This window comes from Rattus norvegicus, chromosome 1, assembly GCF_036323735.1.
Source record: "Rattus norvegicus strain BN/NHsdMcwi chromosome 1, GRCr8, whole genome shotgun sequence".
NCBI lineage: Eukaryota > Metazoa > Chordata > Mammalia > Rodentia > Muridae > Rattus > Rattus norvegicus.
This window is the reverse complement of record NC_086019.1, coordinates 181347787-181364104: the sequence shown is the minus strand read 5'-3', so window position 1 is coordinate 181364104 and position 16318 is coordinate 181347787. Positions and strand designations below refer to the sequence as shown.

The following is a 16318-nucleotide window of genomic DNA, read 5'->3' as shown; positions in this document are numbered from 1 at the left end:
TAGGGCGTGGAGGAGAGTGAAAGGGTGTGTGAAGGTGCGGAAATCGATAAAAAAAAAAGTGACCATAAAATGAGATTTCATAGAGACATTTTTCTTTTATTTTAAAATTCTGCATCTGAAAACACAGTATGGCAGAAAGCATCTATGTACACCTGTGGTGTTTTTGGTATAATACAGTATTTAATAATCCACTGTTTTCTGCAAAAAAAAAAGTTGCTTTGTTGGACAGAAACAGATTCCCCTAGACAGAAATACAGCTAAGGCACAATTTTGTTGTTGTTTTTTGCTAAATCAAAAGACAGGAAAGAGGCAGATATGGGCGGTAACACAGTTGTCTGTGAGAGCTGGACTCTACCTGGATGACAAGTATTCAGATGATTAGAACTTTGATTATTGGTCAATTCAGATAGTTTAATATTTCTTAAAATACTCCTTTAAATAAATAGCAAAATATCTACATCTTTCAGCGTGTGCCATGTGAACTCTTTCTTATTTTTTAAACTTTTATTTACAGATTCTCTTTTTTAAAATCAATACATTACAAAATATTTCTGTACAGTTTTATGCATATTATGATCTATAACAAAATAGTTATTTTTAAAAACTATATCACCACATGTCTTTGAAAACAAAGAAGGAGGCAGTAATGACTTATCTCCAGGCCTCTAAAACAAACATCAGGACAAATGCTACAGACAACAGAAGAGTCTCTTTTGAATCCTTTAAAAGTAAAGGTCAGTGGATAAGGACAATTACACTCAATACCAGCGAACTTCCTATGAAAACCCTGGGGTTGTCTTTGGCTCCCATCAGCACTAGAGTGATGGAAGGGGTTCGAGGTGGAGTCTGAAGGACAGAATGGACCATCCCTTCAGGAAATGACCCATCCACTGGGAATACTTAATGCTGTCACTTTCCCGGCAAGGAAGATAAGCGATAAACTGAGAAACATTCCTGACTCATCCTTAAATGAAGTACCTAAAGTCACTGGGTCTTGAGGGAAGGGGAGGCCAGGAAGCTGTAGTGAACATCTGCTGGTGGTTCCAGCCACTGCCACAGCAACATGGAGGACGCTTCAGAACTGCACGAGCAGCCAAGACTTCATTTTGCCCATAGGAAAAAATATGAGAACTTTTTTTTCTTAAAGATGACATTTAAGTCATTCCTAGTGCATCTGCAGACTACAGATTGGCAGTCCCTTTGCTCAGGAGGCCGCCACACACCCAGGCTTCAAGATGTTCTCTCTCCCATGATGGTGGAGAAAATTAGAGGGGGAGGATGTCAGCTTTCCAAAAATAATTTTAAGGCCACATTTCAAAAAGGAGAAACCTAAGGCTTTTTGGAGGGGTGGGAATGAAGGTGGGAGGTAGGAGAAAAAAAATGCAGAAAGGAGAAGACGGTGCTGGGAGGCGCGACGGGGTGCCTGCTTCCTGGTGATATCTGCAGGCCAAAGCTGTGAGAATATTCCTAGCCAAGTAAGGGGGGGAGAGAGGCCACTTTCTCCCTGTGTGGGGCTTGGCAAGAACAGAACCAAAGACAACAAGGGGGATAGACACAGGTGGCGGGTGACAGCCCTCCTCAGTCTTAAGAGGGTCCTTGTTCATAAGGTTAAAAAAATAATGCACACACACACCCACACGCGCGCGCGCGCGCGCGCGCACACACACACACACACACACACTTGTAAGAAAAAGGAGAAGAAAGAGGGGGAGTCAGACTGAGGGAGAGGGAGGGAAGAAGGGTTAGGCAAGGAGGGAGATAGAGATAGAAATAGAGAGAGAGAGAGAGAGAGAGAGAGAGAGAGAGAGAGAGAGAGAGAGTTGCATAGTTGTACATTCAGCTCCAGCATGGTTAACCACCTTCATTCCACCCCATCCCCAGGTAAACTTCTCAGCAGACATTGAGGTAGTGCCTGGGGTTGACCCTTGGGCAAAATAAGGTAACTGAGGCAGGAACAAAGAAGACTATGTGTAAGCCAGCACAGCCCCATGTGGTTTCAGAAGAGCCTTCCAGCTTAGTGGCAGCATGGCAACTCATGCAGACTCTGGAGCGGGTCCTAGTGCCCCCCACCCTTATCTTGTGGACGGCACCATTGCCACCTTGGCTTGGTTTGATGGAATGCCAGAAGGTGGAGACCTGGGCAGATTAGAACATCTTTGTGTCTGAGGTTGGAGCCCAGACCACAGACCACATTCTTTCCTCTCCAGCACAGACCAGGGTAGTGGATGAGCCAGCCCTCCTGCAGAAGACAGGCTTCCTCAGGAGGGAACTACTATGCAGAAACCTAGAGTCTTCCACAGCTCAATGTGAGCTGTTCTTTTTGTACTCCAAACTCTGGCATTCCCCCTCTTTACCCTTAAACTCTTTCCCTAGTTTCAAACTACCTTTCTAGAAAGAGGACTTTGCCTAAGCACAACTGTGAAACTACTTTTCTGTCCACATCTTTAAAAATAAATAAATAAAATTAGAATAAGAGTAGCCAATATTGAATAACTAGATTTGCCATTAAACAAAACAAACAAACAAAAACAAACCAACCAACCAAACAAACAAAAACAATCAGGAACTGGATATTTGACTTCCCTTATTAGCTGAAAGACTCTGCTGCAATGAGTTTTGCTTTCTTTCTTGCTGTGGTAAACTGGGATCTGAGCCACAGCGGCCTTTCTTAGCAGAGGAGTAATGTGCATGCCAGTAAGACTACACTCCCCACCACTCCCTTCTGTCTTTCACCAGTGCTTTTACTCATCTACGCTTGTGTCCTGGACCTGGTTATGCTTTTATGGCCCCTGCGGTAGAGTTCTCTGTTCGGCAAGCCTTCTTTGTAAGCTCAAGCTATTTAGGTGGACACTGGTTTCCAGCCTATTCTCAGTGCTATCAGGAACTGCTGGTCTGAACCCTCATGAGCTTGGCTGTAAACAGTTTCTTCTTCGTACTCTACACTTTGTGGCCATCGATTGCTCTTCTCAGTTACCGAGTGTCTTGGGAGAGAGGTCAAAGTTTCAATCAACATCCTCTTATCTACCTGAAAACTAGACAACCAGAGGGGTTATGCTCTATACACACCCAGGGTACATCCAAAGTAGAAACAAACCCCTTAGGAGTGTGCATTCATGTGCGTGCATGCCTCTGTGTGTGTGTGTGTGTGTGTGTGTGTGTGTGTGTGTGCATGAGTGCCTGTGTGTGTATATTTGTGTGGCCATGTTTTTACCCTCTAACTTAATCTCAGTTTTAAAAGTTAAACCAATAATGAGAAATGAAACCAGGAGCTCCGCCCTGTCCCCGATCTCCACCAGAAAAGCCTTTGGGGAACAGGAAAAGAACTGCATTGTTAAAACAAATGGGGCATCGGGAGTTGTTCCCTTCCTTCTCAGAGACTTACAGCTTCCTGCACAGCCTGGAAGTTGGCTTTGGGAGGGGTAGTTACCAAATGGCATGGAGAGATGCCATCTAAAATACTCCCCCCATAAGGAATACCCTTCCGGTCATCAGCTAAGCCCAAGCTTTTTGCTTGTGCAGGCTACAGACTTTAAGGTTCCTGGAGATGATGGCTCCATGCTTTCAAAACTCCCAGGCAGCCACCTCCCAAGGCTGCTGTTTCCCTCATGGCCTCCAACAAATCTATGGTTTTCAGGCAGGAAAACAGCAATAGATAAGGAGTTATGCCATTTTCCGTAGGAAAACATCTTTTCTTAAATTATGCTGAACTTGTTTTAAATTCTCCATTTTTGTTTTTGTTCGTTCGTTTGTTTGTTTTTACTAAAAGTAAAATTATTTTCTGGCTCCAAAAACAGAGGAAACAAATATCCCCAAATTAGTTGTGGTGAGAAAAGAGGGAGCAGAGTGTCCCCAGAGTAAGTAGACTCTCCATTCCCAAGTGTCTTCAGTATGAAATATGTCATCGAGTGTCACTGGGTCTAGACAGACCTTGTCTCAGAGTCTGTGGCTTCCAAGGAACTTCTACAACAGAATACACAAGTGTTTAGAGCAAAAGGGGTCAAGGGAGAATTCAAAGAGTTTCCATGGTCCCAGGGAAGCTTTGACCAAAGCAAAATATAGGGACACTGAGAGAATGGGACAACAGGCTCATGGCTCCCACAGGTTTGTGAAACCAATGTAAATCCTATGGGTTTTTAGAGGAAGCCATCCAAAGGCTCCACCACCAGCACAGACAGTAGCTACCTCCTGAGCTCTCCTGGTGGGTCTGAACCCATCCCTCCTAAGATCAATCACTCTTGGAAGGAGCCTGTCTTCCTCTGCTAGTGATAGCTTGTGCTCACCAAGAAGCCTGATGTGGGGGCAACTGAGTGGATCTATAGTTCTATGCTTGGCACACTTCTCCCTCCCCAAGCCAATGAGCCCATCACATCCTGGTCCATGGGTAAGTGGGGAACTCAGGCATTTCAACACTTTTGAATTTAGAGGGAAAGGTGACACCAGCATCCTGTGTAAGCGAAAAGGAGATTCCAGCCATTCTAATGGGCCTGCTTCCTGAGAGTGGGCGCACTGGTTGAAACTGGGCCTTGGTGTCCTACACCCCTGCTTCGTTCTAAGAACCAGAAGGTGGACACTGAGAGACAGACAGAAAGAGAATGAGAGAAAAGGCAAGCAGACCAGGGAAAGGGAGGGGAGAGGGAGCCTTTTGTGAATAAAGGCAATTTCAGTTAGTAAGATAACATAATTGACAAGCTGCAAAAACAGCACCTACTAATTAGTCATTGACTAAAACATATAAATAATAAATATCAAGGGTCCCTTCTCTATGCCCGCCATGTTAGATGGGGGAGGGGCTGTGCAATAGATGTATCATCCAGGAGGACTTCGGTACCTTATCCATGCTGGGAGAGACACAAGAATGGGTGAAACTTTTCCGAGAGAACTCTGTCATTTGGGGGACTCCAGGAGGAAGGGGTACTCTTCCTCAGTGCCCCTCGAATACACATGGCAAGAAGACCCTTGGGTTTCTGGTAACTCAAGCAATATGAATAACACTATTTTTTGAACCACCTTCCCACTGTTGAAACTCAACCTTCCTTTTACGTGGTGTGGCCAGACTAAGCCTGTTGGCAACCTCGGTGAGGAAGGATATGAAATTAAGGACCCAATCTGAAATGTTTGTTCCTGCGTGGGAGGAGTCTGATCCATGCAGTTTGGTCACAGCAAACAGCACCAAGTGCACAGTTCACAAAGGTTTGGGGCATCTGACCTCAGAACGTAAGGGGTGTTACTGTGCAGCCATCCAGGTCAGAAGCTCCGATCCACATAATCCCCTTTGAGATTCAGAGCCCCAGTTCTGCACTGCTCCCACTTTCAAGTACCAAAGAGGCCACAGTAGCTGTCTCCTAGCCCAGGGGCAGGTAGAATTGAAGCTCAGGCTCTGTATGCTTTACCCTGTTCCTGCTACCATTTGTGACAGCCTTGGAAGAGGCTGATCTGGACAGATGGCAAGTTGGCAGTCACATGTCTGGGGACCTTGGCTGCTTCACATCAAAAGGCTTTCCTGAACCTCTGGTTTTCAGAGAAAACAGCTCACTGAGTGGCAACAGGAACCTTGGAATTCTCCCATGTCTCCGCCTCCCTGGGAAGGCCAGGAGCATGGCTTCCTGCAGCTTGCTACCTTTAGCATGGGCACAAGGTTTCCCAGCCACAGAAATGAAGAGATTAATGGAAGGCTGGGATGGCGATCCCACCCTTGCTCAGGGCAGTGCTTGTCAAACTGGCTTAAACAGAGCCCTTGGGTTCAGAAGAGGTACCTTAGAGATGCCCTTGGCAAAGGACCACCTGGCTGGCTGAGTTTCGAGAAGGAAACTCGGCTTCAACCAGAGCAGCCTGGATTTCATCTTGGTCTTGCCCTTCCACCTCTGACTGTGCCCAGTAAACAAAGTTCTGCCGCTCAAAATAAAAGTTTAAAACTCACTTGTAGGGGTGCAGGCCATCGGAGGGGGAGAACGGGAGCCTGCAGGACTGAGCAACAACCGGTAGAAGGAGACCATTGTGGCCCTGGGGCTGAGTCGACCTATCCCAGAGGCCAGCTTCACAAATACAGGCTGACTTCTCTCTGGCCTCCAAATCCTCTCTTTCCACTGTCCTACAGGCAACAGAGGTCCTTGAACAGAAGGAACCCCTCCCCCATATAAGATCAGAGGCCAGGGTTCAGGCTGTATCAGTCCCATGTGGCCAGTGCTACCTGAGCCGACCATCAGGCTTCACTGCACCCAGCTCTGACTTGGGATCAGGGCTGAAGGAACTCCAGGCTGTTTGGCTGCAGGTCTGCATGACTGGGCAGGCAGTGGGGCCTGTGGCACAGACGTCCATGGCAGTCCAAGTCCCACCCACCAGCGAGTCCAGCCAGGCTTCTAGTGCTGTCCCAGTGAAGGCTGCGTTCTTCCGGGCCTGCTCTACTTGGGCAGGATTGATGTGCAGGCTGAGGACTGGGTTTAGGCTCTGGAAACTCTGCTCCATGTAGGCACTGCGAGGTGGCCCATTGTGCAGCTTCAAAGCCTCCTCTGAAAGCCAAAGGGAACAGAGATGTGTTTAGAAGAGTCATCAACCAACCAGGTGCCTGCTTACTGTGAACCAGAGCAGCAATGCATGCTGGGCATCAGCTCATCGAATTCACTTGACAGTCTCCTGTGTGCAGAGCATGGCACATTTACTTACTGACACACTCGTGTGTGTGGGTCGTCTTCAGTGGTCCAGACATCTACTGATTCCACAATACATCCTTTAAATATTTATATATTCTTATTTATGTGTTCTCTCTCTCTCTCTCTCTCTCTCTCTCTCTCTCTCTCTCTCTCTGTGTAGTTGTGCATATGCACATGTGTGTGAAGGTCTCCTCTCATCATGTAGGTGCTAGGGCAAACGCCTTTACCCGCTGAGCCATCTGAATACCCTATACGTTATTATTATTTTTGAGACAGGTCTCTTACTAGATCTGCAGCCCGTCTGTCCAGTTAGGCTGTTCGTGGTGAGCTCTGGGGATCTGCATGCTCAGCACCCAGCACTGGGGTCGCAGGTGCTCGTCTCCACACCTGGCTTTTTATGTGGGTGCTGAGGATGCACACTCAGGTCCCTGTGCTTGATGACCAGTGCATTACAGACTCAGCTACCTCCCCAGTTCCTCAACACTTAATTCTCAGCATCTACTTTCTATTAAACCTCTCTGATCTAAAAGGCGATCAGTGATTTATTTCTTGGACGCAGACATGCTAACCGTAGCGACCAGCTTCTGCTCTAGATGATGGGATGAGCCAGAGAGGTGGGGCTGCGGTGGTGTCCAAAGACAGCAGGCTCGGAGTGGAGAGAGATTGACGGGAAGGAAAGAGACAAGTGGGAAATAGAGGTCATTGCAAACAGGGATAAGTGCAATGAAGGTGTTAAACAGGGAGCTTAGCATAGCACAGGATGGGTCTTCAGCCAAAGCCAGCCCACTCTCTGTTTTTTACAAAGTTTCATAGGAACCTGCTTCTGCCTGCTTGCTGACATATTCTCCATGGCTGCTCTGGTACTCTAGTAGATGTTCGACTGAGGTGGAGACAAGACAGCATTTTTTCCTGAAAAGCTATGTATCATTTATGGGAAGTGTTTGCTCTGGATTGGAGAGTGGTCTGGGATGGGCAGGAGGAGACTTTCCTGAGGAGGTGTCGTTGGAATGAAGTGTTGATTGATGTGTATGAGGCCAGAGAGGAGAACTCCAGGTAGAGGGAACAGCAAGTGTGAAGCCTCATTACCAAATCACATAAGTAATGAATTCAGGGCCACAAAGCCTCCGGATTGGCCCAGCTCTGGGTTGCCAAGTGATTGCTGTGACCTCTGGAGAAGCTGTGGGTTCCTGCTTCCTGACAGCCTGGTCTAAAGCACAGTAAACTCAGTACTGCAAAGTGGTCCTTGGAACCTGCAATGGGCCAGAGTGGGCTGGGCCACCCTCCTAACAGCTCTGTCTGCTTGATGCCAGCCTTTTTGCCTGTGAGAGCAAGTTGGGCTGACTGGTTTCAGTGCCTAAATCCCACATATGTAGTGTGTGACTTCTGATTGTGCTCCAGTTTCCTCTGATGGACCCTCTTATCAGGGAGTCTTACCAGGGAGCCCTTACCCCTATACAGTGTAACTCTGAGGGTAATGCATTGACTGTGATGTTCTGCTCATGGTACTAAAACTAAGTTCTGCACAATTATTGTTGGTTTTTATTTGTTCATGATCCTCTAACTACAAAACAAACAAACAAACAAACATAAACAACCAAACCGAACAAACAAACAAAGAAAAAAAACACACAAAAAACAAGCAAACCTAAAAGGTTGGCTTTTATCTTGTTCATGTTATAGGTGAGGAAACAGAGGCTACAGTCAGTTCAATCCTGAGTGGGCTGGCTCCAAAGCCATGCTTCCTACCGTCAGCTCCATGCAGATTCAACAATAAGCTCACAGCTAAAGTATGGTTGCTATCCTTCTATCTTGGTACCAGCAATTTGAAACCTGATTGTCCCCATATGACAAATGTGGGCACTCAACCTGGCACCAGCTAGTTAGATCTACAGGAGGCTGCCTACAAGTTCACATAGTTTGCAATCAAAGCAAGGGACACACAAGAGGACTGTTGAGTCTCCTTGGGGCTAAAGGGAGGAATAGGAATACTGTAAGCATTTGGGGGTGAAAGAGACAAACAGGGTGCTTCCTGTTTGAAGAGGATCTTATTCTTGGTCAAATGAAATTCCAACAAGTCAGGTTTTGGCCATAGCCAGGAGACTGGAAGACAGGGTTGGTAGCACCAACACTATGTGCCAGGAGAAAAGGGTCTTCTGTCTTTGCTGCATGTCCTAATTTCTCTATGAGTCTCTTGGTGCCTCTACTCTGCAGAGGTAGGAGCAGGTAATTGAGAGATGGCTGGGCTGACAAACGGTGGGGCGACTCAAAGCAAGAGGAACAGCTAACAGACATTGAAATGTTGGGAGTAAAATACTGTGGTTGATGCAGGGGGGGAAAAAGGCATACCACTTTATGAGAAATGAGGTTAATGTGGGAAATGGCATTACAGCATCAGCTCGGATGCTTGCCTCCATAATTAAATTTTCCTCAATTCCACCTCATCAGATTTCTTAGATTACCAGGGACGCATCAATAGTAAATTACTCAAGATGAATCATCTCACAAATTGCATTACTCCCACCTCAGTGTTCCTTGTCTCATTAACAAATACAATTACTGCCAACAGGGGAACTGCTTCCCTGGGGTGTTTCTGACCCAAGGTCTTTCTGGGGATGCTGGGAGCAGCTCCCACCTCCTTGGAAATCACTGAAGAAAACGTTGGCGAGATCACGACCACGAGCAGGATCCTGTGCTCCTTCCATGGGTGGGTGGATTTCGGGCCCCCTTTGTGCTGTTCCACAGCTGTGCCTGATGCAGGAGGGATGTGTGGCTCTGGTCCCTCTTCTTTACACTTGGCTTTCAGGTCTTTAAGGATGTGAAAAGGATGCCCATGAAGGAACACTTGAAGACACTAAGTAGGTGGGCTGTGTCTTGGCTAATTCTGGAGCAGAGGCCCAGCTTCAAGAAGACACCAGGTGTCTAGGTATCGGCTTGTTCAACACGAAGACTTAGCAGAAGCTGCCAGGATTCATGCCAAGACCCTATTTTCAGGACTGTAGGCACCCATCCCACATCTATGTCTTCCTGGCCAGTGTTATCAGTATGGCACTTGTTATCTGATGGGTGGGAATGTTTCCCACTTAGCAGGACTGCCATGTGCATCTAGCTCCTGGGCTTGTGCTGAGTAACATGCAGACGGACGGTCCAGATAGTCTCTGTATCTCAGAGCAGTTGCTGGGGAAAACTGTGTGTGTGTGTGTGTGTGTGTGTGTGTGTGCTGGTCCAGGCCATGTAGCTTTTCTCGTCATCATCTCTTAAGCGACATGCCACAGCCGTGTGTATGCATTCATATTATATTAGGCATAATGAGCCATTCGGAGGTGGTTTACAGTGAACAGGAGAACAGCATAGGTTACGTGCAAATACCATGCTCTTAAGGGACTGATACATCTGCAGGTTTTTACAATCAAGAAAGAATCTGGAACCGATTCTCTATAGGCACCAAGGGGCAGTTGTATTGAGAAACTCAGAAATCCTGTCTCTATGAGTCTGTCTAGGAGTGGGAACATACAGTTTAATGTTCCAGAATCTTCCCTTTAGCATTTTCTGCAACAAAGCCTTCATCAAACAACAGAAGGTACTGTGTCCAGTAAGGAACAGCCTGTGACTCCTAAACGGTGGACTCTCCGTGCCTGGCAACTCACACACACTGACTTAGGAAGCTACAAAAGACTGGTACAGAATGTACCACGTCTGTGCTTTAAGACACATGCTTGTGCTTAGGATTTAAAACACTGCCAACAGTGATAGAAAGATGTGTTTAGGCAGGCTATTCACAGTGGCAACCCCTAAAGGGTAAGAGTATAGCCAAAAAAATTTATTGACAAATGCAAGTGTAGGAAAAATAGAAATCCAAGTGTAAATCTGGAATAAAAACAAGCTAGCCATCGGGGTCTCAGTCTCCCTCTCTCTGACCTCTGTGCTCACAGGAAGCAAAGGTCAGAAGTATGTCAGCAGTCTCCTTTCTCTTAGCTTCCTGCTCACACATGAATCCCAGAATAGTTAAGATATTGTTGACTTTCCCTGGTTTTGAGCCTTAAATGAAGTAATCTAAGCCATGCTTATTCTGTGATCAGTTTTCCCCAACCAGCATGTTTCCCTGTTGCATGGGACTGGAGTTTACTGCTGTCTCCACTATGAACAATTCTGAAGCAATCCTGTCTCTTCCCAGGACTATTCCTTAATGTGGGACCTCGTGTGTGTGTGTGTGTGTGTGTGTGTGTGTGCGCGCACGCACGTGCACCATGAGGAGAAGGGGGTCATCCATCCCACAGACTCAGCCTATATACTCAGCCCTCAGGAGCCTTGGATAAATGTCCTTGCATCTCTGACCTGCCCCGTGGCACTGTCTGACTGTCACAGGCACAAATTTATTTCCCACTCTGGAACTTCATTCTGCTTGTAATTTTCATTATTACCTCTCATAACTAATGAGGGTGAGGTTTTTTGGTTTCTTGCTTTTTTAATTATGCATATGTGGGAAGTTCATTTTTCCTCTTTTTCTTTTTTTCTCATTTTTCTTTCTTATTTCTTTCTCTCCCCCCCCCCCCCTTTATAGCCACCAGTGGCATTCATCACCTTCAGGAGATAAATGGTTGATTTCTAAGCCACACAGTCTCTGTTCTGACTGTTGGAGCCTGCCATTAAAGCTCTAAAGCAGACATAGGCACTGTGTCCACGAGTGCCCATGGCCATATTCCCTAAAGGATTTTTTTTTAAGAAAAGACCAGAAATGGCCATAGACAACTGGGGCTCATAGTTTGCCAAACTCTTATTTATGGGATTTTTATGAGTATATTTTGGAGAAAAAAAAAAAAACAGCTTACACATGTATGTGGCTTGTCCTTTTTGACTTAGGGCATCACATATTTTTTGAGCAGAATTCCATCAGTAATTATTTTCCAAACAGCCAAGAAGCCATGCTGAAACTCAGTGTGTGTCTAGGATTAGTCCCCAGCTTGTCTTAAATATGAACAGAGCCTTGTGGCAGTCCAGTGGGCCAGCAGCTGATAAACACCCACACAGATGGCACTGCCTCTGTGTACAAGGAGGAAATGAGCCAGCTCTATAGGGTAAACAAGTATGAAAAAAACCCAAACAGGGAAGCTTTGCTCCTGGCAAGACAGTCTCATGTACCATGTTGGGCATGGGGTCCCAGGACTCCATGGAATGGTCTCTCTCCTCCTCAGGGGTCCTGAGAGCACTCACCTGGTTTGATGGGCTGCTTGTTGGAGAAGGTCAGAGGTGCGACAAGGAATTTGGTCTCTGCAACTGGTACCCAGTGATGGAGAATCTTCACTGTCCAGACACCAGGCCTCAGAGGCAGATTCAAAGGGGGTTTGTAGTGTGTGAATTCCGCAGTGGACTCGATCAGGATATCATAGGTGGCTGCGATGACATTGACAGGATCCACCCAAATAACAGTCACGGTCACATTGGGTCCCTTCCCCCATTTCTGCATTCCCACCGGCTCATCCATGGGCCCCAAAAGACCACCAAAGTTCCGGAATAGTCTCTCCTTGGCATCCCAGTCAGTGCCAACCTGAAACAAGAGAATAAATTCTGAAGCCAGAGTCCTGGGAAAGTCTAGGATCTTGCTTGCATGGTTGCATATACCCATTTCGCTGATGAGAAGACTGGGGTTCCAAGTCACCTAGGACTCATGTTACACAGCTGGTAAACAGAAGACAGCACCCTGCCACTCGCACAGTGAGCCTGGGGTCTTCTTGAGCCCTAACTTCTACAAATAGCACTCTGAATTTGGTGTGCTCCTTCTGAATAGGGAGGGAGCCCTGGCTTTGGAGCAACCCATCAGAAGCTGAGAAACAGACCTCAGCAATCCGTACCAAGGTAGCATGGAGATTCAGCTTTGGCTTCGCCAAAGAATTCTTCTCTGGACTGCAGTGATGGGATGTGTCCCATCCACCCTTCTCCCACACCAGCTGGATAGCTGGGTGACAAGTCCCTTGACTTTCCTCTGTCCACCTTGCCACTTTTAAGCTATTCTGCAATTGGGAATCCAGAGTGGTCACATTGTGCCTCACTGCTCAGGGCTTCTTACTGTCCCTGGGTCTAAGTCAACCCCTCGCTATGGTCCTCAGGTTTTTCTTCACTCTACCACCACCCAGTATCCTGCTCCATGTGCTCCTTTTTTCAGCCATTCTAACTTATCAAGCCACACCCTCCCTGTCCTAAACCACGTTCTCTGCCTGGAATGCCCTACCTTCTCATGCCTTTGCATAGCCAGCCCTTATCTGAGAGGTCTTAGGGCTTTCTGAAACCTCAATACACTCCCTCCCTCCACTGTAATGTAGGCCCTGTGAGAAGAGCCTACTCTGTGTGAATCTCAACTTTTTCATGGTTTCCAGAGAGGGATGAGCACATAGTAGGTGTTCAGGCCATGTTTTCCCAATAAGTAAGTTAACTGCTTGACAAAATGTGAATTAGCCACGCAGAACCTTGGTACTGAGAGGCTTGATAGTGTGGCTGTACAACTCTGGAGAAGCTTCAGAATATGCACAGCAAATGGTAGCTGAGTTTCTTTCTCCATGTTCTTGTTTGGAATTACCATGCACACACTTCATGTGGGGCACACAGTTTCACATTCGACACTGAAGGCTTACATGAGCCAGGCATGAGTTTAAGCATCTGCTATTTCTGCTCATGGGATATTCTCATCTGGGGAGGGGAGAGCTTTGTCACTATTCTCACTGTGAAGATGAAACTGATGCTCAGTCAGCAACTTGCTGTGGGAGTCCAGGAACTCTATTAATAGCAGTAACCTATTTGTCTGTCCATCTAGCAATCTCCTGTCAATATGTACTACCTATCAGTTATTTATTTCACAGTATCTATTTCTCATGAAACAATCTCTCATGAATATATTATATGCATCATCAACCTGAAAATTCATCCATCCCATCCATCCATCCATCCATCCATCCATCCATCCATCCATCCATCCATCCATCCATCTACCTAGCTAGCTACCTTGAAGTTGAACACATATTTAATGATCAGGGTTGAGCAGATGGACTTCTCTGTATACCCATACTCTAGACACCTGCTCTTGTAACATTCCTAACAAAAAGGAAGAATGGTTACAAAGTCATGCTGAGGCCATACAGAATTAATTCATAATGGATCAGGGAACTCTCTAGAGCATAGTTCTTGTGTTCTCTAAAGGAATGGAGGTAGACAGTTACCTTGAAATTGTATTCTCAAACAGAGTCACTTGAACTGGAGTGTAAATCATCTTGCAAAAAAATAGGGTCTTCTCTTAAACTGAGGAGCATGAAGAGTGTTCCCTGCCCTCTGCCTAAAGCATGAGGAGAGATCACTCTCACATAGAGTCCCCTTTCTGATAGATCTGTTATATCTGTTATCTTCCACTTGGCCTTAGTGTGGGAGCCTACAACCATTCATTGAAAAATGCGCTATTGCAGAAGTTTCAATAAATGTTCAAGTTCCAGCCTACAATACTGCTTCGCAGGCCCTCACCCTGTCATCAACTATGACCTCCACCAGTCTCCAGCTCATTCACTGTGACCTTCACACTGGCTCTGGTTAACATCTCATTCACCATGTCCAGTCACAATGGCCTTGCTTCTTCTTCAGCATGCCAAGCTCCTTCCCAGACTCTCAGGGCATCTGTCAATATTCTGTCTTCCACTCAGAATGTTCTAGATCTTCCCAAGTGTCAGTTCAAACCTGAGCTCTTTTAAGGAATCTTCCAGAAGAAGAAGAGGTCATCTGATCACCAGCCTCCTACACCTGAGCAAGCCCAGGAATGATTTTCCTTTTGCTCTGCAATATGTTATTAGCTGAACTACTTTTTCTTCTTCACTCACTACTTGTCTGCCTGTCCCAGCACAATTTAGTCCCATTGCAAGAGACACCTTGTCTGGATCACTGCTGTCTGTTGTGAATCTACCATATTGTAGGTCCTTGGTGAGTATCTTTTTCTCCAATCAATGGCATGGGCCATCATGCTACAGAAATCTAAAATTGACCATGTGTTACTGTGTAAAATTATGAGACCATGCTAATATCAAGCGTATCCCTAATAGTTTGCAAGTAGGCCTGTAGGTCTTTCCTCCTTCTCTATACCTTTTTAATTAACTAAGTATGTCTAGAAAAGTTCTACCTACAAGGTTAGGTCCTCTGCTTCCTGTATCTGCTTTGCTGATGGAGGTCTTGGTTGTCCTCTCACAGGGACTATAGGACCCGTAGTGAAAATACTCACAAACAAGGAGCCATACTGTGGCCAACATCTCTTGTCACTGCCAGAGGCACCCAGTGACCTACCAGCAGGCTGATAAACAGGGAAAGGCCAGACACAAGGCATTCATCTCTTTAATGGGACATTAATGTCTTCAATGGGCTGCTTGGGCCCCTAGAACAGAATCCAACTGGAGTAACATCTAATTGCCCTGCTGACTCCAGTAATTTATGGAGTTGGCTGCCATAGGAGCTCAGAGCCAGTCAATCCCCATGGGACCTTTTTTAAAAACACAAGTTTACAAGAATCTCACCCATGTTTGTTTGACAGGGGAATCTACTCAGTCATGGGGCGGAACAGAAAGACAGGCCTACAGGGAGTGGAGAAGGACCATCAAGGACGTGAGAGCAGGTGCAGTTTCTCTCTAGACCCTTAAGTTCCTGCATATCAAGTTACTCCTCATCTTTAACCTGGCACTCAAACTCATTTGTGTGGGTCCTGATGCCCAAGCTCAGCCATACTTCCTCTTTGTTCCAGAATTTCCCAGCCCCAGGGGCAGTCACATTTACTCAACAGCATTCACTAATGTTGTGACTCCTTTACTAATGATAGGGCACAGAGGATTCAGCAGTGAGTGATAGACAGAGGTCCAGTTTTCTGGTGTATAAGCAAGACATGTTCATAAATCATCAAGATAAAATAATAAGGTAAATTCTAAAAGGGACAATTTAAGGAAGTAGCAGGTGTATAATGTTGCTACTGAGACACGGGGGGACAGCCACGAAAGGTGTCCTCAAAGGATCCTCTTTAGGTTTAGATCAGAATGACTAAGAAAACTAAAGATTGCAAAATATAGAACAACATTTGAGAAAGCACTCTAGGTATAGGGACATGACAAACGAGTCAAAAATAAGGACATCTTGTTTGACAAAGATACAGGAAGTGTGAGCAAGAAATGAATGGTATTGGACAGGGCTAGAAAGGTAAACAGTAATCAGATCATGTGGGACCTTCTGGACCTGTAAGCAGGGATGATGTGACAAGGAAGTACCAGGAAGCTTTCTCCCAAACCAAAAACATTTCTAAAAACTCATGTGAGTAGAGGAAACAACATTCTATGAATCCATATATCATATGTTAGCCCACTCACCCATCTCTGGACACTTCTGTTTACTCATCTATCCATCCACCCATCCATTATCCAATCATAATTCTGTATATCTGTCTGTACATCTACCTTTATTCCACCTGTCATATCCATCCATCCATCCATCCATCCATCCATCCATCCATCCATCCATCCATCCTGTTGCCTATACGTACACCCATTTTCATGTCTGTCCACTTGTCATCCATTGGTCCATCTATGCATCTGTATCTCCATCCATTCATCTTCATTGGTATCCATTCCACTGTCAACATTTCCACCCTTTATCTGTCTGTCCATCTG

General features: G+C 46.0%; 1 protein-coding gene across 1 annotated transcript in view; it reads right to left on the bottom strand.

The window, feature by feature from the left end:
• Positions 1-3057: 3057 nt before the first annotated feature.
• Xylt1 (xylosyltransferase 1) overlaps positions 3058-16318 on the bottom strand; it is a 282826-nt gene continuing 269565 nt past the window's right edge. Inside the window, 2 exon segments of the mRNA NM_022295.2 lie at positions 3058-6506; positions 11856-12189. Coding sequence (NP_071631.1) covers positions 6184-6506; positions 11856-12189 — 657 coding nt within the window. The 3' untranslated portion in view covers positions 3058-6183.